The 23,513-nt window shown below is 41.9% G+C and overlaps 1 protein-coding gene across 1 annotated transcript in view; it reads left to right on the top strand.

The window, feature by feature from the left end:
* LOC141117205 (Fc receptor-like protein 3) overlaps nt 1–16,245 on the top strand; it is an 80,207-nt gene extending 63,962 nt beyond the window's left edge. The window contains exons 9-11 of the mRNA XM_073609915.1: nt 2,389–2,517; nt 11,675–11,709; nt 12,484–16,245. Coding sequence (XP_073466016.1) covers nt 2,389–2,517; nt 11,675–11,709; nt 12,484–12,582 — 263 coding nt within the window. The 3' untranslated portion in view covers nt 12,583–16,245. The remainder of the gene's footprint in view (nt 1–2,388; nt 2,518–11,674; nt 11,710–12,483) is intronic.
* The last annotated feature ends 7,268 nt before the right edge of the window (nt 16,246–23,513 follow it).

Here is a 23,513-nt window from a genome sequence, read left to right on the forward strand (position 1 = left end):
GGCCAACCTGGGCCTTCCAGCCAGGAAGAAGTGGAGGAGCCCAGCTGGAGTCAGGTATAGCATTCTTCAACAGATTTCTGGGCAATAAATAAATTCTGTTTATTAGATGTTATTATTGATCACTAATTGCTGATTGAAAGTGTTTTACATATCAATAGACAGTAGTGGGCACCCAAAATTGGGAAAAGAATGAAAACTGCTGGGCTCAGAAGGATAGTCTGTTATATTTGTTAACATTCAATTTGCAGCAGTCAGGAGGTGAAAATTGTGTGTGATTGATGAATAAAAAACTAAAACTATGTCCCTTTTTCATACACAGGAAGACCTCAGCCAGGAGGAGGCTGTGGAATGTGGCAGTCAGGAGGAGGCGGGGATTATTAGTTTCAGCCAGGAGGAGGCGGGGATTAGTGGCAGCCAGGAGGAGGTGGGGCTAAGTGGCAGCCAAGAGAAGCCTGGGACAAGTCGCAGCCTGACTGAGTCTCAGGTCCCTCCCCTCCGCCTGCCATATAAACGAGCCAGGAAGGCCACTCCGAGTCCCGTGCAGGATTCAGCGTACAGGCTGATCCAGGAGGCTTCTGCGTCCCTCAGAGCCTTCCCCAGTCCTGAAAAGGCCTTTGCCTGCATGGCTGCCACAAAATTGCAGGGCATGCAGGAGGGTCAACGCAAGATCTCTGAGGACCTGATTTATAAAGTCCTTCGTAAGGGGGAGAGTGGGGAACTGACACACGGATGTCATTGAGAGGGACGATCCTCCTCCTCCTCCTCCTCCTCCTCCTCCTCCTCCTCCTCCTCCTGCCACAACTCCACCACCACAGCCAAAGCCTGTAAGGAAGCGTGGAAGGAAGACCAAAGAGTGATTGCCCTGGGTTCAGTCTGGTCTGACAGAAGATGCAGTCTCTCGTATGACCACAGCCTGGGGACACAGATGTCATCTGCTGCTTTCTGGATCTCTGGGACTTCTGGACCAGACTGCCCTCCCTTATGATATGGACTCCTCAGGCCACCAATTTTGCTTTTAAATAATTGATGTCTGCCCTGGGGGTCCCAGGCTTCGCCCACTTCTGCAGTTTCTCCAGCGTTGCCTCCCTCTTTGTTAAGTTGTGAGCCCTTACTAAAATTTTTTTGGGTAAATTCTACTCTCCTGTGTGTGTTTTCATCCAAAAAGGACAGTTTGTTGGTGACGATTCAGGTACATTTCTAAAGTACAATGTGAAATTAACAAGGGACAACAACACCAAACAATCTCCTACAGATTACATAGAACAACATATCAATGGTGTTGTGGGAACTTGTCACCAAAAACACACACAAACATTTTCGGGAATACAAATCAAAATCACCAAAAAAAATAAAATAAAAAAGAGAAACACAAAAAAAAGAATCTACATTAAAGTCCAAAAAAAACTAAAAATTTTGTTGTCAGATGTGAGAAATCAAAATATATTGAGGGAATCCCAATAAATAGTAACGAAATAAGTTTGTGAGAAGTGTGTGTGAATATGAGCAGCAAAACTACTTAATTCTTGTCACATTATAAAGAAGAGAGTGCGCTGTATTAAACCATTTTGAACATTGCAGCATGACGAAAGTGCTGTATCCATTCCGAACGCTACGTTTACCAGAACGAGCTGTCCCGTGTCAGAATTTCTTCTGAGCATGCGTGGCACTTTGTGCGTCGAAACAGGCCACACACGGTCGGAATTGACGCGATCGGATTTTGTTGTCAGAAAATTTTATCTCCTGCTGTCCAACTTTGTGTGTCGGAAAATCCGATGGAAAATGTCCGATGGCGCCCACACACGGTCGGAATTTCCGACAACACGCTCCGATCGGACATTGTCCATCGGAAAATCCGACCGTGTGTATGGGGCATTACTGTACAAGTTACTGTACTAAACTGTACAAGTTTTGTTTTTTCTTTATTGTTTTTCCTTGATATCTTTTTCTGGATATCAATGTTTGGAAGTCAATATGATGTCACAGCAATCACTTAAGTGCCTCTTACTGTATAGGTATGCTCCATGGATATGTTTTTGTTTTTCTTCTTCAATGCTCTGTGTGGCATAATTTGTCAGTCTTGTTTGATGTTCATGTATCAAAAACTTTTCCAAATAAAATTTGATTTAAAAAAATAAAATAAATATAATGTAATATTTTGGCATGGGACCAAATTAGTTAATTATGGGAAAATTAGCTTAAATTCTGCCAGGGTTGAACTTCTCTCAGTGGTCCCTAAGCTTTTGAGAAGCCCTTAATGATAAAGGTTTAAAGAGGACTTTATATTGGACAACTTCCTCAGTAATGAGCGGATAGGAATCAATACAAATATACAGAGTCCTGCATGTAGCAATGATAAATTTTACGTTGATGAGTACTGTCTTTTCACAGGAACCATTAGCATATATCTTCTTATAATTTGCCCGGTAACTCTACTTCTCCTCATCCTTGCTATCCTGGGGTTTTTCTACATGTTCCGTCAACGTCGCTCTTCTGTAAACAACCAAGACCCAATGACAGGTAATGCAGTATAAATAATTTTATCTTGACGTATATGTAAACTTTACATTTCAAAGTGGTGCTGGATATAATGTAAACATACAATGTTAAAACTCTGTAGGTTTTGTAATAGTAATCAATTAAATACTGTTTGCATTTGCTGTTATTGGTGATTGTGGAAGGGGAGAAGCTGCTTGAGGTTGCCAGTACCATTACTGAAGCAGAAAGTCAGCTGTCCATGGGTTCGCATAGACTTTACATAGAAATTGACTGGCTTCAGCTGTCACTGTGCATTGCACTGTAAACCAAACCATATGATCACCATGATTAACTGGCATGGTGGTCACGTGATTAGGAATCATGCTGATTGGTTCCCGGTTGTCAGTGAACTAGTTCTTTAAACAAATACACTATATTGCCAAAAGTATTGGAACGCTTGCTTTTACACGCACATTAACTTTAATGGCATCCCAGTCTTAGTCCGTAGCGTTCAATATTGAGTTGGCCCACCTTTTGCAACCATAACAGCTTCAACTCTTCTGGGAAGGCTGTCCACAAGGTTTAGTGTGAGTGTGTCTATGAGAACGTTTGATCATTCTTCCAGTAGTGCATTTGTGAGGTCAGGCACTGTTGCTGGACGAGAAGGCTTGGCTCGCAGTCTCCTTTCTAATTCATCCCAAAGGTGTTTTAACAGATTGAGGTCAGGACTCTGTGCAGGTCAGTCAGGTTCCTCCACCCTAAACTCACTCATCCATGTCTTTATGTACCTTGCTTTGTGCACTGGTGTGCAGTCATTTTGGAACAGGAAAGGGCCATCCCCAAACTGTTCCCACAAAGTTGGGAGCATGAAATTGTCCAAAATATCTTGGTATGCTGGCTGACACCTTAAGACTTCCCTTCACTGGAACTAAACAAAAAGAAACCCCCTGGAAGATGGGACTTTGAAAGTGACCGAAAACACATAAATGTAAAAAATATATACATCTTTATCAAATATTAACAATCAAAATGTAAAAAATAAATAATAATAAATATAGATCATGTCAAGTATACAAATCCATATACTGTAGTAGTAGATGGATGTAAATACATATGAAACAACTCTCTTTACTTGACCCAACGTTTCTGACTGAATGCCCTTCTTCAGGGATTTTATTCAAGCATATAGAGTCAGAAGTCTATGAAAACATATATATCACATATTAGTACATAATTAACGGACTTATGTTAAGTTATAGTGAAAGCATATGGCAGCAATACAAAATCACGTATACAAGCAAGGTATCTTACATCATAGAAATCCACTTGATATCCCACGTGACCAATAAAAAGTTAGCTGAGCAGCTAGACAGATGTTATAGAAGATTTTCCAACCCTCACTCCCAGGTATTACCAGCGAGGATCACGCAGCACCACACAGTCAAGAAAGACCTCAAGATCTAAATATTTGGATTAGGGAAAGTATGTCGTTAGAAAAAATATCTAAATATGTACAGTGGGGACAGAAAGTATTCAGACCCCCTTAAATTTTTCACTCTTTGTTATATTGCAACAATTTGCTAAAATCATTTCATTTAATTTTTTTCCTCATTAATGTACACACAACACCCCATATTGACAGAAAAACACAGAATTGTTGACATTTTTGCAGATTTATTAAAAAAGAAAAACTGAAATATCACATGGTCCTAAGTATTCAGACCCTTTGCTCAGTATTTAGTAGAAGCCCCTTTTGATCTAATACAGCCATGAGTCTTTTTGGGAAAGATGCAACAAGTTTTTCACACCTGGATTTGGGGAACCTCCGCCATTCCTCCTTGCAGATCCTCTCCAGTTCTGTCAGGTTGGATGGTAAATGTTGGTGGACAGCCATTTTTAGGTCTCTCCAGAGATGCTCAATTGGATTTAAGTCAGGGCTCTGGCTGGGCCATTCAAGAACAGTCACAGAGTTGTTGTGAAGCCACTCCTTTGTTATTTTAGCTGTGTGCTTAGGGTCATTGTCTTGTTGGAAGGTAAACCTTTGGCCCAGTCTGAGGTTCTGAGCACTCTGGAGAAGGTTTTCGTCCAGGATATCCCTGTATTTGGCCACATTTATCTTTTTCTCGATTGCAACCAGTCGTCCTGTCCCTGCAGCTGAAAAACACCCCCACAGCATAATGCTGCCACCACCATGCTTCACTGTTGAGACTGTATTGGACAGGTGATGAGCAGTGCCTGGTTTTCTCCACACATACCGCTTAGAATTAAGGCCAAAAAGTTCCATTCTGGTCTCATCAGACCAGAGAATCTTATTTCTCACCATCTTGGAGTACTTCAAGTGTTTTTTTTAGCAAACTCCATGCTGCTTTCATGTGTCTTGCACTGAGGAGAGGCTTCCGTTGGGCCACTCTGCCATAAAGCCCCGACTGGTGGAGGGCTGCAGTGATGGTTGACTTTCTACAACTTTCTCCCATCTCCCGACTGCATCTCTGGAGTTAAGCCACAGTGATCTCTGGGTTCTTTACCTCTCTCACCAAGGCTCTTCTCCCCGATAGCTCAGTTTGGCCGGACGGCCAGCTCTAGGAAGGGTTCTGGTCATCCCAAACGTCTTCCATTTAAGGATTATGGAGGACACTGTGCTCTTAGGAACCTTAAGTGCAGCAGAATTTTTTTGTAACCTTGGCCAGATCTGTGCCTTGACACAATTCTGTCTCTGAGCTCTTCAGGCAGTTTCTTTGACCTCATGATTCTCATTTGCTCTGACATGCACTGTGAGCTGTAAGGTCTTATATAGACAGGTGTGTGGTTTTCCTAATCAAGTCCAATCAGTATAATCAAACACAGCTAGACTCAAATGAAGGTGTAGAACCATCTCAAGGATGACCAGAAGAAATGGACAGCACCTAAGTTAAATATATGAGTGTCACAGCAAAGGGTCTGAATACTTAGGACCATGTGATATTTCAGTTTTTCTTTTTTAATAAATTTGCAAAAATGTCAACAATTCTGTGTTTTTCTGTCAATATGGGGTGCTGTGTGTACATTAATGAGGAAAAAAAATGAACTGAAATGATTTTAGCAAATGGCTGCAATATAACAAAGAGTGAAAAATGTAAGGGGGTCTGAATACTTTTCGTCCCCACTGTATATCTACAGGGATGTTTTTTCGGGAAGGCATCGCACCAACAAACACCTACCAAAATTTGAAGTAGAAAGAAAAATATATAGCCCAGGAAGTCTAGTGTCACACATCTGCTTTACAGAACATAGGGGGTATACTGAATCCTCCAATCTAGGAAAATGCCTGTGTAAATAGCAGATAAATATATGAAGACAACATAGTCTCCATAGATAAAGGCTAATCATAAAAATAAGGAGAAGGGGGTAGAAAAGGGTAGAGAATGTCCCATTAATATGTGGTAAGTACCTGTCTGTGGAGATGACCGAGAGAGCCGTACGTATGCCCTCTGAAGCGGAGCCACAGCAACTATGTATGTCTATCCTTTGAGTGGCTCTAATATAGTGCAAAAAGAGAATGCTCACGCATGCGTGGAAGCTAGTTAATGATGTCACTGCGACCACAATGTGATTGGTCGCATGTAAAAAATGTAACTACGCATGCGCAATGGCATCGTGGTGCCGTAATAAAAACAAACGAATGAAAGCGGTCACTGAGCATGCGCAAAAAAGGGATCCCCTGCTCAAGGAGCGCAGGGTCCAGCCCCGATAAACAGGGCAGAGTCCTGCGCTGAGTGAGCACCGACGCAGATTCACCGCTAAGCAGTGAAATAAATGACGGGCGCACCCAACACCCATGCAAGTGTATTTCGGAACGCGCCCCCCCCACGCCGGGTGGAAAAAGCCGGGGAGCAAAGGGAGGGAAAAATAAATAAAAAAATAGAAAATCTTGTGTGTCATGTGAGACGGATACATGGAAAGATATTAGGAATTAAGAAGGAGAACAATGCAGAAAGGAGGGCACAAGCAAACATAGTAAAAAACAGCAGCAAAATGGTATAGATATAATTGCACAGTCATAGCTACCAGAGCAGAGCAACAGTATCAGAGAGCATAAAAATATACATTTCCACATATGCAGAGCAGAATAGATAGATTGTATTATGCATATTTAGCTGCAGACATATATTTATTTCAATAAGAGAGAAATTATAAAAATATTGAACAAAATTAATCTTCCCATCCTCCTGAAGAGAAACCCTCTAAGAAAGGTCGATAACTTATTATGTCGTTAAGACCTGGAGCTGTGATTGTATTTAAATTTTGTATCCAACGTGATTCACGTTGTAGCAAGGTCCTGTTCCAATCCCCCCCACGAGGGTTGGGGTGTACTCTAACTAGGATGAGAAATTCGATTTTTGGAATCCTGCTCCCATAAGCATCCCTTATGTGTCGTCCTAAGGGTAGTTCTGGGCAAAACTTTTTCATGGTAGCAATATGGCTAGATGCTCTCTTATAAAATTGCTGCTTTGTCTTGCCTATATAAAATGAGCCACATTGGCACATTAGCATGTAGATAACGCCTATGGTCTTACAGTTAGCATAATGAGTTGGTTTGAAAGGCCTGCCACTGGGTAAAATTATGTTATCTCCAATATACATGTATTGACACAAGTTGCATCCACCACAGCGGAATGTGCCAGGCCGTTTGCACGGATCAGAGCGGAATTCACCAGTGAATTCACTCTGTGTGAGAATATCTTTCAAAGATTTTGACCTACAATAGGAAATAGAGGGTTTCAAAGGGACAAAAGGACTAAGAGACGGGTCAATAGTCAAAAGATGCCAATATTTTGAGATAATTTTATTGATTTGCTGATTTTGTTTAGTATAATGAGTAATAATTCTCAAAGTATTGGGTTTGTTCTCATTTCTATTGGAGCTCTTAGATTTGTTAAATAGCAAATTTTGTCTTGATTTAGAGGTCGCCTTTTTGTAGGCTTTCTTTAAACAGGTAGGAGAATAACCTCTGAGAAGCAGTCTATCTCTCAGGCCATTCGCCTCCTTCTGGAAAACTGAGTCCTCTCTATAGTTGCGACGTAATCACAAGTATTGGCTATAAGGAATGGATCTAATTAAAGACGTAGGATGGGCACTGTCAGCATGTAGAATAGTATTACGGTACAGAGAGCTGGTCAGGGTGCCGTTTTTCTCTTTTGAAATAGTAATGTCGAGGAAATTCATAGTGGAAGTACTATATGTCATAGTGAAGTTGAAATTATAAGAATTTTGGTTCATGGCACTGATGCAAGATGTTAATAACTCAGGTGAGCCTCCCCAGATAATTAAAATGTCGTCTATGTAACAATGCCAACTGATGATGTGTTGGGTCATATTTAGAAAGACATTGTCAGAGAGAAAAGACTGTTCCCACTCCCCCAGGTACAGATTGGCGTAGGATGGGGCACAACAAGTCCCCATCGCTACGCCCTGCACCTGGAGGTAGTGGGAACCATCAAATGAAAACACATTGTGTGTTAATACAAAATCAAGGGCCATCAAGAGGAATTGGTTAAATGGACGATTATCTCTTAAGACTGGGAGATAATATGGCTAATCACCTTGTTGCCCTGCTGGTGGGGGATGGAGCTATAAAGAGCTTCATCATCAACTGCCACCAGTAGGGTATCGGGTGGTATAAACATAACCTCCAATAGTTGTAAGTGATGTATAGTGTCTTTGATAAAGGATGGCAGCTTGTTCACAAAGGGTCGAATTTGTTCAACAATGAACTTGCTCAGATTTTCCGTGAGGGATCCACACCCAGACACAATTGGATGTCCCGAAGGAGGTATTTTATTCTTGTGTACCTTTGGTGGACTATAAAAAGTCGGTATAACTGGGTATGGGGTCCGAACAAATTCCCAAATTTGTTTGTCAATTATTTTGTCAGTATAGGCATTGTCTATAAGACTATAGAATTCTTTCTCAAATTTGTCTATCAAAGATCTTTATGGACCTTGCTTTGTGCACTGGTGTGCAGTCATTTTGGAACAGGAAGGGGCCATCCCCAAACTGTTCCCACAAAGTTGGGAGCATGAAATTGTCCAAAATGTCTTGGTATGCTGGCTGACACCTTAAGAGTTGCCTTCACTGGAACTAAGGGGCCAAGCCCAACCTCTGAAAAACAACCCCACACCATAATCCCCCCTCCACAAAATGATTTTGACCAGTGCACAAAGCAAAGTCCATAAAGACATGGATGAGTGAGTTTGGGGTGGAGGAACTTGACTGGCCTGCACACTGAGTCCTGACCTCAACCTGAAAGAACACCTTTGGTATGAATTAGAGCGGAGACTGCAAATCAGGACTTCTTGTCCAACATCAGTGCCTGACCTCACAAATGTGTTTCTGAAAGAATGGTCAAACATTCCCATAGACACACTCCTAAACCTTGTGGACAGCCTTCCCAGAAGAGTTGAAGCTGTTATAGCTGCAAAGGGTGGGCCAACTCAATATGGAACCCTATGGACTAAGACTAGGATGCCATTAAAGTTCATGTGTGTAAAGGCAGGTGTCACAAAACTTTTGACAATACAGTGTAGATTAAATTATATTACATAGATTAAAGTGTTCTCTGTTCAGGGCTTGATGCTAAGAAATGTTATTCTACAGCTGTGGTTGGGAATCGGTTAAAACTGATCCATTGAAAGTCATTAGGGTTGATTTACAAAAACTGGAGAGTACAAAATCTGGTGCAGCTGTGCATGGTAGCCAATCAGTTTCTTTGCAGAGCTGCACCAGATTTTGCACTCTCCAGTTTTAGTAAACCAGCCCTATTATGTTAACTTGTTGCACATTTTGCCTAGTTGAGCAGAATTGATAAATACAGGTCAACATACCATAAAGGCAGCTGTAAAAAGTATTTTCCAATGCATCTGAAGGCAATGGTGGTTATTTGTGAATGAGTATGCCCCAGGTAACCCCGCCTCCATGTTTATCTGTCATTCGGGAATGACACTCTCCCAATGTGTGGTAGATATGAGGGCAGGGGTCACCCGGTTACGTCACTGGGTAACCTCCACCCCTATGTTTTACCCATTAGACGGCTGCGTCCCTGGGGGGACCCCCACGCGTTTTTTTTTCCGAATTTTTAATTGTCGGAATTATTTTGTTTACATTTTAGCTGTCAGTGGGTTTCCCCGCTGACAGCTAAAATGTAAACAATAGAACGCCAGCAATAAAAAATGTAGTCATTGGTTGCTAAAGATGTGGTGGCCAGTATTCTTCACACCAAATTCGGATAGGTTGATCATTTTTTGATCTACTTGAATTCGAATGATTCCAAAAATTTGGAATTGGTTTGAAAATAAATAAACTAAACAAAACTAAATTAAACCAAAAGAATTCTGAATCGAATCAATGAAACAAAATTGGTAAAATAACGAATCTATCCAAAACAAAACGAAACAAATTTTTACGTTCTGCACATGTCTAGTGGGGATGACCTCAGGCATGTTCCGATCATAGTCTGAACCCACTTCAACGATCTCGCCAGGAAGCTGTCAATGTACTTGACCAATCATAAGCTCCCGAGGCATTCCCTGCTGCACAGCTGTACATACACATGCCCCTTGCATTTGTGTTGGGGTGGGTGTCTCCTTGGTTGGGAGTAACAAATGCATGGTCATCCTGCAGTCCACCTTAACCCCTTAAGATCCGCGCTATAGCCGAATGACGGCTACAGCGCGGATCTGCTTTGCCGGGAGTATGTCTATTGACGTCCTCCCCTTTGCAGGCTCGCCATGCCCCCTGAAGGTGTGCGTGCTGTGATCACCCGAGTCAATGATGATCCTGACCTCTTACCACATAATCAGCTGTCAGCCAATGGCAGCTGATCACGTGATGTAAACAGAAGATCGGTAATCTTATTTTTTTCTTCTCACGCTGTCAGCCAAAAAGCCAATCACTGGCTTCTGTTGAAGGGACATCGGTCCTGAAGAGGAAGAGGCGAAGCCGCCTCATATGTGCCCACCAGTACTGCCTGCCAGTGCCACCTGCCAGTGCCACGAATCAGTGCCCACAGTGCCACGAATCAGTGCCCACAGTACATAAGTGCCAGCAATCAGTGCCACCTATCTATGCCCACGAGTGCCACCTATCAATGCCCACAAGTGGTGTCAATCAGTGCCTCATCAGTGCCACCTAGCAGTGCTGCCTATCAGTGTCACCTACCAGTGCCGATCAGTGCCCATCACTGCCACCCATCAGTGTCCATCACTGCCACCCATCAGTGTCCATCACTGCCACCTATCAGTGCCCATCAGTGTCAGCTATCTGTGCCACCTATCAGTGCCACCTATTAGTGCCCTTCAGTGCCATCTATCAATGCCCTTCAATGCCGCCCATCAGCGCCACCCATCAGTGCAACCCATCAGTGCCACCTCTCAGTGCCCACCAATGCCACCTATCAGTGCCCACCAGTGCCGCCTTTTAGTGCCCATCAGTGCTGCCTATTAGTGCCCATCAGTGCTGCCTTATCAGTGCCCATCAGTGTCGCCTTATCAGTGCCCATCAATGCAGCCTATCGGTGCCCATCAGTGCAGCCTATCAGTGCCCATCAATGCAGCCTATCAGTGCCCAACAGTGTAGCCTCATTAGCGTACATCAATGAAGGAGAAAAATGACCTGTTTGCAAAATTTATTAACAAAATATAAAACGGTTTTGTATTTTTTTTTTTTTTAAATCGGTCTTTTTTAATTTTTTTTAACAAAAAATAAAAAACCCAGAGGTGATCAAATACCACCAAAAGAAACCTCTATTTGTGGGGAAAAAATGATAAAAATTTAATTTGGGTACAGTGTTGTATGACCGCGCAATTGTCATTCAAAGAGTGACAGAGCTAAAAGCTGAAAATTGATCTGGGCAGGAGGGGGGTTTAGGTGCCCAGTAAGCAAGAGGTCAAACCTACTACCATCCTCTTCACTCCTATTGTTATTAAAGGAAACGCCCAAGAGAAATACACATTATACTATTGGTGCCCTTTTTTCTAAAAATGCTGGTTTCCTGTCTTTAATGCTGATCCTCCAGTTTCACTTGTGGCATATTTGCTCCAAGTCAAAATGGAAAAATTGGATTCCAGGACTGGGCTTTGTTGTTGCGAAAATTCAAAACAGTTCTTCACTCAACAAAGTGCATTAAGTATTGAATTCTTATAACTTGTTATTGCTGATATTATAGGTGCTCCACTGAGGACAGATGAAGGAGAAGTAAATGTGAGTATTGCAAAGTCCCTTGAACAAGGTTGGTAGATGTTGCCTCGTAGTGGTTGTGGGTGATGAGTGCCCCTTTAAATGTCAGTAGTGTGTGACCCCTTAAATGTTGGTGGTAAGTGGCGAGTGTCCCATTACTGCTGGTGGTGAATGGTGTTTTTCTTCAAAACATTGGTGGTCAGTGTGCCCCCTTTATAGTCTATATCAGTGATGGTGAACCTTGGCACCGCAGATGTTTTGGAACTACATTTCCCATGATGCTCATGCACTCTGCAGTGTAGTTGAGCATCATGGGAAATGTGGTTCCAAAACATCTGGGGTGCCAAGGTTTGCCATCACTGGTCTATATGCTCTGTATCCTCTTGATGCTCAGTGGTGGTCAGTGGGCCCCCCTCCTTGTTGCTCAATGTGCCCCCTTCCTTTGGTGGTTAGTAGGAGCAGTTTTACCCACAGGATCACTGGAAGAGGAATTCAGAAGATCATCAGAATTGGCAGCAGAGGAAGAAGGGGCATCACAGCAACCAAAAGGCACAAAGTTAATCAGATTGTCTCTGTACCTAATGGTTGCACTGGCCCTCCGTACTTTATTTCTGCAATGCCATTTAAAACCTGCCACCATCCTGCCATTTTGATACAGTCCAGCAGAAGGGAGGTGGTTGCATTGTTTTATTATGACTTAGTTTTATTTTCATAGTTACATAGTAGGTGAGGTCGAAAAAAGACACAAGTCCATCAAGTCCAACCTATGTAATTTATTTATGTTTATTTTTTTTTTAGAATATTACCTACTCTGCTGTGAGGCCCAAATCTATGCGTCGTTTGGCAGCCGCCCAAGAAATGTCCGATGAGCCAGAAAACATCTATCAGAACACCTAATCCTCGCCCATCTTCTATTGGGCCTTCCAACTACTAATGTTAATGGACTGACTTATAACAAGTTGGTTTCATGTCTTTTGTTTGACTTGGTGGTGTGTTTTTTGGATTTTTATAGGATTGATTGCAAAAAGTGGCAGTTGATGAAAGGGAAAACTGGCAGTTGGTTGTCAGAGTACGGACAAGCATCTGAGTTGTGAAGTTTAACAGCAGATTTGTGCAAGTATTACCTTCTAAAAGACCACCCATGAGTTGAATAAAAAAGAGCTGAATTGCACAAAGGCAGCCAATTAGGAGTTAGCTTTCATTATTAACCACTTGCTTACTGGGCACTTAGACCCCCTTCCTGCCCAGACCAATTTTCAGCTTTCAGCGCTGTCATTCTTTGAATGACAATTGCGCGGTCATGCTACAGTTTACCCAAATTAACTTTTTATCATTTTTTTCAAACAGATAGAGTTTTATTTTGGTGGTATTTAATTGCTGCTGGGTTTTTTAATTTTTGCTAAATAAAACAAAAAGGGACTGAAATTTTGAAAAAAAAAACAAATCTGTTTCATAGTTTGTTATAAAATTTTGAAAACAGGTAATTTTTCTTCTTCACTGATGTGCGCTGATGAGGCTGCACTAATGGGCACTGATAGGCTGCACTGATGGGCACTGATAGGCGGCACTGATGGGCACTGATAAGGCGGCACTAATGGGCACTGAGAGGTGGCACTGATAAGCACTGATGAGGTGGCACTAAGAGGTGGCACTGATGGGTGGCACTGATGGTTGTCACTGATGGGCACTGATGGTTGGAACTGATGGGTGGCACTGAAGGGCACTGATAGGTGGCACTGATAGGTAGCACTGATGGGCACTGGTAGGTGACACTGATAGGCAGCACTGATCTGTGGCACTGATTATTAGACAATGATGGGCATTGATTGGCAGCACTGGTGGGCATTGATGGGTGGCACTGTGGGCACTGGTAGGTGGCACTGTGGGCACTGGTAGGTGGTACTGGTAGGTGGCACTGTGGGCACTGGTGGGTACTGATAGGTGGCACTGGTAGGTGGCACAGCGGGCACTGGCAGGTGACACTGGCGGTGAGCACAGCCACGGCTTTCTGAGTTCGGGACCGATGTCCCTCTGACAGAAACTGGTGATCGGCTTTTTTTTCCCCTCACGCTAATAGCGTGAGGGAAAAAAATACCGATTACCGAGCTTCTGTTTACATCACGTGATCTGCTGTCATTGGCTGACAGCTGATCACATGGTAAGGGGCCGGGATCGACCCCTCACTCGGATCTGTGATCAGCCGAGTTTCATAGACTCGCTGATCACAGAGCGCGCCGCTCGTGACCCGCAGGGTCGTGCAGACTGCGCTTGCTCAGGAGCACATCCATGGACGCTCTCCCAGCAATTAAGGCCCGCGCTGCAGCCATCTTTCGGCGCCAAGTAGTTAAGCTACAGTGGACTAAATGATATGTTGTAATTTGATTGGTTGCTGGGAGTAGACGGTGTGCTGTCAAGGCTTGAAATATCCTTCAGTTTAAAGCCAGTTTAATACCATTGCTCTTATCTTTTGTTGTACAATACCTGAGAAATCCTGCAAACATTTATTTGTGCTTTAAGTAAATTTTAATATTGTTTTTGGATATTTACTGACTAAACTGTTCTTTAATATTATCTCTTCCATCATGTAGGTAAAATGTATACAAACCTCATTGGGTGGATTTACTAAAGGCAAATAAGACTGTGGCAGTTGCTCCAGAGCTTAGTAAATAAGCAGAAGCTCTGCTGACTTCCATCATCCAATCATGTGCAAGCAAAAATGTTTTTTTTTTTTTTCCTTACACGTGATTGGGTATTCTTTGCAAAGTGAAGGTTTACCTCATTTACTGAGCTCTGGAGCAACTGCACTTGTAGAGTGCAACTGTACTTTGCAAAGTGGACAACCTATTTGTCTTTAGTAAATCACCAAACTTTCTAAACAAGGGGCCAGTTTACTGTCCTTAAGATTTTATCAGGGCCAGACTGTGCCCAGTGGGAGTAAACAATGCCTCAGCTTTGGTATTGGGGGAGAAATAGTCCTCCATCGTTGGTGTCAGTGGAAGGAATTATGCCCCATTGTTGTTCAGTGACCAGAATAATGCCTCAAGGGCAAAATAAAGGCAAGTAAAAAGGCCTCATCCGATCCCAGGGCCGCAGTTTGAAGACCACTGGTTTATTTTACCAAAAAAGGTTTACTGTCAGTTACAGTGCCTTGAAAAAGTATTCATACCCCTTGAAATTTTCCACATTTTGTCATGTTACAACCAAAAAACGCAAATGTATTTTATTGGGATTTTATGTGATAGACCAACACAAAGTGGCTCATAATTGTGAAGTGGAAGGAAAATTATAAATGGTTTTCAAAATTTTTTTAAAATAAATATGTGAAAAGTGTGGTGTACATTTGTATAGCGCCCCCCTGAGTCAATACTTTGTAGAACCTCCTTTCACTGCAATTACAGCTGCGAGTCTTTTTGGGGATGTCTCTACCAGCTTTGCACATCTAGAGAGTGACTTTTGTGCCCATTCTTCTTTGCAAAATAGCTCAAGCTCTGTCAGATTAGATGGAGACATCTGTGAACAGCAATTTTCAAGTCTTGCCACAGATTCTCAATTGGATTTAGGTCTGGTCCAAACCATTGATCTAAACCATTCCATTGTAGCTCTGGCTGTATGCTTAGGGTCGTTGTCCTGCTGGAAGGTGAACCTCCGCCCCAGTCTCAAGTCTTTTGCAGACTCTAATATGTTTTCCTCTAAAATTGCCCTGTACTTGGCTCCATCCATCTTCCCATCAACTCTGACCAGCTTCCCTGTTGAAGAAAAGCATCCCCACAATATGATGCTGCCACCACCATGTTTCACGGTGGGGATGGTGTGTTCAGGGTGATGTGCAGTGTTAGTTTTCCACCACACATAGCGATTTAATTTAAAGCCAAAAAGTGTCATTTTGGTCTCATCTGACCAGAGCACCTTCTTCCACATGTTTCCTGTGTCCCCACATGGCTCCTCGCAAACTGCAAATTGAACTTCTTATGGCTTTCTTTCAACAATGGCTTTCTTCTTGCCACTCTTCCGTAAAGGCCAGATTTGTGGAGAGCACGACTAATAGTGGTCCTGTGGACAGATTCTCCCACCTGAGCTGTGGATCTCTGCAGCTCCTCCAGAGTTGCTATGGGCGCCTTAGGTACTTCGCTGATGAATGTTCTCCTTGCCTGGCCTGTCAGTTTAGGTGGACGGCCATGTCTTGGTAGGTTTACAGTTGTACCATACTCTTTCCATTTTCGGATGATGGATTGAACAGAGCTCTGTGAGATGTTCAAAGATTGGGATTTTTTTAACCTAATCCTGCTTTAAACATCACCACAACTTTATCCCTGACCTGTCTGGTGTGTTCCTTGGCCTTCATGATGCTGTTTGTTCACTAAGATTCTCTAACAAACCTCTGAGGGCTTCACAGAACAGCTGTATTTATTCTGAGATTCAATTACACACAGAAGGACTCTATTTATTAATTGAGTGACTTTTGAAGGCAATTGGTTCCACTAGATTTTAGTTAGGGGCATCAGAGTAAAGGGGGCTGAATACAAATGCACCCCACACTTTTCATATATTTATTTGTAAATAATTTGCAAAAACATTTATAATTTTCCTTCCATTTCACAATTATGGGCCACTTTGTGTTGGTCTATCACATAAAATCCCAATAAAATACATTTACGTTTTTGGTTGTAACATGACAAAATGTGGAAAATGTCAAGGGGTATGAATACTTTTTCAAGGCACTGTATCCTCATAGTATTTTACTGTACATACAAAATGTCTTTGCAAAACACAATGCCGAAGACATCTGACACCACTCGCTTCTTATACCCACAAACAGGCCTGACAGAGATCTAATCTATCATCACTGGCCACAACAAGTCCGATCTCTATACATCTTCCTTCCTGTTCAAATTAGAATTCTGAGTCAGTAGAAATCTTTGTGTAATCTCTATGCTATGTTAGACTTAATTTATTTTTAAAAGCCCAATTCCAGATGAAACTTTTCTTTGGCAAACATGTGTGATATGTTGTACAATAAAAGTAGAGTTTTCCTTTAATAATCCTGCTTTAGTTTTTGTATTCTATTCCTTTATGTTACGCTGTCAGTACATTTACTGGACTGGAAAATGTGCGCAAACCCCAAAGGTTAATAAATAAGTGAGAGATGGGGCCACCACCTAAGTGTAGCCATTTATTAGTATAAATAGAACATAAAAACATATATGCACTCACTATATCAAGTGAAGGGTGGGAAGATCATAACTATTATCCATGCCAAGTATGTCCGGGAAATGGCCAGGGATGGCAGAGTTCAGGTATCGTTGCTCGTTGTTGGCTACTGCACTGTGATGTGAACAAGGAGCTGGACAATATTATATACCGACCAATGTATCAGATGATTACTTTCGTCCATGATTACTATTTTCTGTAAATCTTTCAAAATAAGTAAAGGTTTCTATCTACTTTGGAGTATATGTCCACCCAAAACATTTTTTTAAATCTTTGGATAAAGTAGGGAAAGGATTAGAACCCCTGTTGGGTTGCCATGTGATTCCATTAGAGACATTTCTTACCTACTGTGAAGCCTCGTACACACGATCGGATTGTTGGCCAAGAAAACCATGGAATTCTGTCCGAAGGGCGTTTGCCCAAACTTGTCTTGCATACGCACGGCCACACAATTGTTGGCCAACAATTACGAACGTAGTGATGTACTACGTTGTTTTTCAGCTCTTTAGCGCCACCCTTTGGGCTCCTTCTGCCAGTTTCGTGTTAGTAGAAGTTTGGTGAGTGTTGATTTGCGCTTTGCATTTTGCACTTTTCATTTTACACTTTTCATTTCGCGCTTTTCAGTTCGTTTCTGAACGGCTGTTCATCAACCAGCCATGTTGCGGAATCGGAGGAAATAACGTGTTATTTATTATTGGCCTTGGAGTTATTGCTTTGACATTATTTTTTTGGTTGAAAAATAATGATTTGATTTGGTATATTTTCTATATTTTTGGATGCATAGAATGCACTTTTTGGTAAAGTTCTATTGGCAGATAGCATGTCTAATTTTATTTGTTTTCTTTTTTAATGCACAATAAAAACAAATTGTGTAGAATAATACTTGGCTATGTGTTTTACTTCAAATCACAGTTTGGGAGTAGGCAGTTACATTTAAAAAAATACAAAAAAAATGTAAAATTAACAAGGGACACAAACATAGTTGTATCTTTGATCTTAAAAACTACAGGATAATGGTGTTGTGGTAACTTGCCCAAATAAAAAAAAAAAAAACAAAACATAATATTATTCTTGATATCACTAGAAAAAAAAAGCCTTTGAAAATTTGTTTACAATAACTCCATCAGTATCACCAGCAAAGCAGCTTCATTATTATCCCATTAAAGAAGAAGAGAATTGTGCGCTGCATTTCCAGATTTCATAATTTGCTGCGTCACGAATGTTAATTCTCCATTACGAACTGACTGACCGATTCCGGCTCGTTCTTGCTTCCGAGCATGCGTGTTTGTACTTTGGACTTTTGTCCAATGGACTTGTGTACACACGATCGGAAAATCCATCAACACACATTTGTTGGCAGAAAAAATTTGAAAACATGCCATCCAACAATTGTCCGATGGAGCGTACACGCGGTCGGATTTTCCGCCAACAGCCTGACATCGAACATTTCCCATCGGAAAATCCGATCCTGTGTATGGGCCTTGAGAGTAACAATGGGCTTTACCAGACCAGTAGGAGAGGTAAAATCTTCAACAAGAACACAAGAAAAAAATACAACGGTAAAATAAGTATTGAACACGTCACAATTTTTCTAGGTAAAAATATTTCGAAAGGTGCTAATAACATGAAATTTTCACCACATGTCGGTATCAACCCATGCAATCCATACATACAAAGAAACCAAAACAAATTAAGTTATGTGTAATAAAATGGAATGACACACGGAAAAAGCATTGAACACACTACCTGAAATGTATTTAATACTTCATACAAAATCTTTTGTTGGTAATGACAGCTTCAAGACGCCTCCTGTATGGAGAAACAAGTCGCATGTATTGCTCAGGTGTGATTTTGGCCCATTCTTCCACACAAACAGTCTTTAAACCTTGAAGGTTCCGTGGGCCTCTTCTATGAACTCTGATCTTTAGTTCTTTCTATAGATTTTCTATTGGATTCAAGTCAGGTGATTGGCTGAGCCATTCTAGCAGCTTTATTTTCTTTTTTTAAAACCAGTTGAGAGATTACTTGGCTTTGTGTTTGGGATCATTCTCTTGCTGAAATGTCCACCCTCGTTTAATCTTCATCATCCTGGTAGATGGCAGCAGATTTTAATCAAGAATGTCTTGGTACATTTTTCCATTAATTCTTCCTTCAATGATATGAAATTTAGTACAGTGACCTCATATGCAAGTGAAAAAAGTGCTAATAGTAAATGTAAATCTATGTTTCTATAATGGAAAGGTCATACAATCCCCATACAGTCACATAGACCAAAAAGTAGACAAACAGATGATTGAAAGTAATAAAATAATAATTGTGAAGCAAAAAAAGAATATGTGCATTCATAAGTGAACATCAGAGTCCATGAACAACTGTATATGACGACATGGTGACTTGAAAAACTTGGTGCAGACACTTTGTCAGTAGCTAATCCACCACCGATATATATAAGGCTTACCGGAAAAGTTGGATCCAAGTAGGCATACGCCTAATGAGTCAGTAAGGCTTGTGATATAATACACCCAGGGGGATATTTGATCAGCACATACAGTATCCAATGGGAGATAAACCGCATGTAGTCCTTCGCTGCACTACTTCCAAATGGATGCCCACCGGAGGGATGATGGCCAAAGAATGGATCAGAAAGTTTCCCCCAAATGGTGTAATTTATAGGAAGAAGAAGGAATAGGCCATAGAGTGTGATTCCATTTCAATAAAAAACATTGTGTGTAAAAAGGAAACACTCACATTTGTTGAAGATAAAAAGCGCTTTGCAATAAAAAGTAACGAAAGTGACGCAGTGGCATCAGCAGAGCCCGTCCCGATGCGTTTCATCTAATAAGACATCATCTTGTACATGTAGCTCACACCTACATAAACTTGTTGGAGATCCCATTCTAATACCATGGCTATTAATATAGAGCTGCCCTGTTCTCCCCCAACTTTGAAGCTATAACAGCCTCAATTTCTTTTGAAAGGCTTTTTGCAAGATTTTGGAGGGTGTCTGAGGGATTTTGTGTCCATTAAGCCAAAATAGCATTTTTGAGGTCAGGTATTGATGTTGGATTGATGTTGAACAAGAAGCCTTGATTTGCAATGGACTTTCTAGTTCATCCCCAAAGGTTTTCAGTAGGGATGAGGTGAAGGGATCTGTGTAGGACACTTGAGTTCCTCCACACCTAACTGGTTCAACCATTTCTTTATGGAGGTGACCACCATTTGTGATATCAGGTACTGATACTCTGTGAGAAGACCTGGCTTGCAAACGCTGTTTCAATGCAATCCAAAGGTGTTCCGTAGAGTTGAGGTCAGGGTTCTGTGAAGGACACTTGAGATATTCCACACCAAACTGGTCAAACCATGTCTTTATGGAAATGGCTTTGTACACAGGGGCAAATCCATGCTGGAACTGAAAAGGGTCTTCACCAAACCGTTACCCATAAGTTTGTGCAGCCTATTGCATTAGGGTGTGCACCCCAAAGCTCAAACACACATGCCTTTCACTGCAGCCTCAGTTGCAAGGAACAGTGAATGAATGGGAAGTTCTCTGTGCTGAGTGGCTTCCTTTTCATTCACAAACTGAAGCATAGTAAACACAGTTTACTAAAATTACATGTTTACTAGCCCCTTCCCCTGCTCTCCATCCTGGAACATCCCCTGCAGCATCTGAGGGGAGAGGAGAGGGGGGACCCCAGCAGCACCAGGGGGACCAACAAGGGAGGGGGGAGCCTGTGCAGTAGGGGTAATCGGCACAGCACATAGTGATTAGGGTGTGCCCATACCTGGCCCACACCCTGCACACATCTATGCTTTTACCACAAGTTTGGAGGTCCAAAAATGTCTTTGTATGATGTAACATTAACAGTGCCCTTCATAGGAAAGACCTGAACTCAGTCATTTGGAGGAATGTCCACATGCTTTGACCACATTGTGTATGACACCAAGGCGAGATTGCAAAAACTGGAGCATGCAAAACCTGGAGGCGCTCTGTATAGAAATATTATGATCAAAAAATGTGTGAGCTGCTATCAAAAAGGTAAGCAGACAGATGTAGAAACCCTGCAACCACTTGATAAGTGTACTCAATCTCTAAAATAAATATAAAATTATGTAAATATAGTGGTGCAGTGTGCTGCGCTTTTAAATACATATATTTAAATAAACCTTAAATAAAGTGAACTTGAAATAAAATATAATATATAAATGTAAGCAAGTATATCTCTAAAATAAAATTGCTAGATCCCAATTTGAAAAAATAATATATAACCATGCAGATAAGTAAGTGTCACATAAATGCACTTGTGTTATGTACTCTAAACTGGAAAGACACATACACACTTAACAAATAAAATCAAGTCCTCATATAGATCCAATACTTATAGTGCACTCACGATTGTATACAGTCAGGTCCATAAATATTGGGACATCAACACAATTCTAATCTTTTTGGCTCTATACACCACCACAATGGATTTGAAATGAACAAGATGTGCTTTAACTGCAGACTTTCAGCTTTAATTTGAGGGTATTTACATCCAAATCAGGTGAACAGTGTAGGAATTACAACAGTTTGTATATGTGCCTCCCACTTTTTAAGGGACCAAAAGTAATGGGACAGATTAACAATCATCCATCAAACTTTCACTTTTTAATACTTGGTTGCAAATTCTTTGCGGTCAATTACAGCCTGAAGTCTGGAACGCATAGACATCACCAGACACTGGGTTTCATCCCTGGTGATGCTCTGCCAGGCCTCTACTGCAACTGTCTTCAGTTCCTGCTTGTTCTTGGGGCATTTTCCCTTCAGTTCTTTCCCTTAAAAAACTCTTTGGTTGCTTTCACAGTATGCTTCGGGTCATTGTCCATCTTCACTGTGAAGCGCCGTCCAATGAGTTCTGAAGCATTTTGCTGAATATGAGCAGATAATATTGCCCGAAAAACTTCAGAATTCATCCTGCTGATTTTGTCTGCAGTCACATCATCAATAAATAAAAGAGAACCAGTTCCATTGGCAGCCATACATGCCCACGCCATGACACCACCACCACCATTCTTCACTGATGAGCTGGTATGTTTTGGATCATGAGCAGTTCCTTTCCTTCTCCATACTCTTCTCTTCCCATCACTCTGGTACAAGTTGATCTTGGTCTCATCTGTCCATAGGATGTTGTTCCAGAACTGTGAAGGCTTTTTTAGATGTTGTTTGGCAAACTCTAATCTGGCCTTCCTGTTTTTGAGGCTCACCAATGGTTTACATCTTGTGGTGAACCCTCTGTATTCACTCTGGTGAAGTCTTCTCTTGATTGTTGACTTTGACACACATACACCTACCTCCGGGAGAGTGTTCTTGATCTGGCCAACTGTTGTGAAGGGTGTTTTCTTCACCAGGGAAAGAATTCTTCGGTTATCCACCACAGTTGTTTTCCGTGGTCTTCCTGGTCTTTTGGTGTTGCTGAGCTCACCGGTGCGTTCTTTCTTTTTAAGGATGTTCCAAACAGTTGATTTGGCCACACCTAATGTTTTTTCTATCTCTCTGATGGGTTTGTTTTGTTTTTTCAGCCTAATGATGGCTTGCTTCACTGATAGTGACAGCTCTTTGGATCTCATATTGATAGTTGACAGCAACAGATTCCAAATGCAAATCGCAAACTTGAAATTAACTCTGGACCTTTTATCTGCTCCTTGTAAATGGGATAATGAGGGAATAACACACCTGGCCATGGAACAGCTGAGCAGCCAATTGTCCCATTACTTTTGGTCCCTTAAAAAGTGGGAGGCACATATACAAACTGTTGGAATTCCTACACCGTTCACCTGATTTGGATGTAAATACCTTCAAATTAAAGCTGAAAGTCTGCGGGGGGCGTGGCCAGCGCGGCATGTGAGCAGACGTCTAGTCACAGAGCTCCCGCAGTGATCCTGATTTGATCCGGTTACCGGTACTCTATTAACCCCGTTTTCGGCTTGATCGAACGGGGAGAACCCCCGGCACATTCCGCACCCACTCCGGTGTACCAAGAGGGCATGATGACCCGTGGACAGAGAGGAGAAAGTTCCAGGATGGATCCTCAACATGGCGCCGCTCTGCCGTCCACACAGAAACGTGACAAGCTGAAGGAGGGACAGCACAAGCAGCTGAAAAGCTCTAAGGATGGCTCCGCTGACCACCCTAAGGACATGAGGTACTATGCTCAAAAACTGTCTGAAAAACCAGGCCTAGATGCAGCACAGTCACTAAATGAATGCCCTGATTTTAATGACACTGTGGAGGAAGAATGTATGGAAGCACAGGGAGCAGGGGCCAGGCTGACACAGGGAGAGGACAGTGAGGCTATGCCTGATGAGCCTGAAGAACATGAGGAGGAGGAGGGGGGTGCACAGCCCACACTGGCAGACATCTTAAAAGCAGTTAATAAATGTACAGCCTCTGTAAACAATCTACAAGTACGATTTGGTGGCCTCAAGGAGGAGGTTAGTCTCATCAGACAAGATATCCAGAAAATTCGAGAGCGTACCACTGCAACAGAAAGCAGAATCAGTGAGCTTGAAGATAAACTACCTGCACTGCTTAGAGACTCCCAATCCACCACACGTCTAGCAAGAGCTACGGATATCCGCGC

This window comes from Aquarana catesbeiana, linkage group LG13, assembly GCF_042186555.1.
Source record: "Aquarana catesbeiana isolate 2022-GZ linkage group LG13, ASM4218655v1, whole genome shotgun sequence".
Classification (NCBI taxonomy): domain Eukaryota; kingdom Metazoa; phylum Chordata; class Amphibia; order Anura; family Ranidae; genus Aquarana; species Aquarana catesbeiana.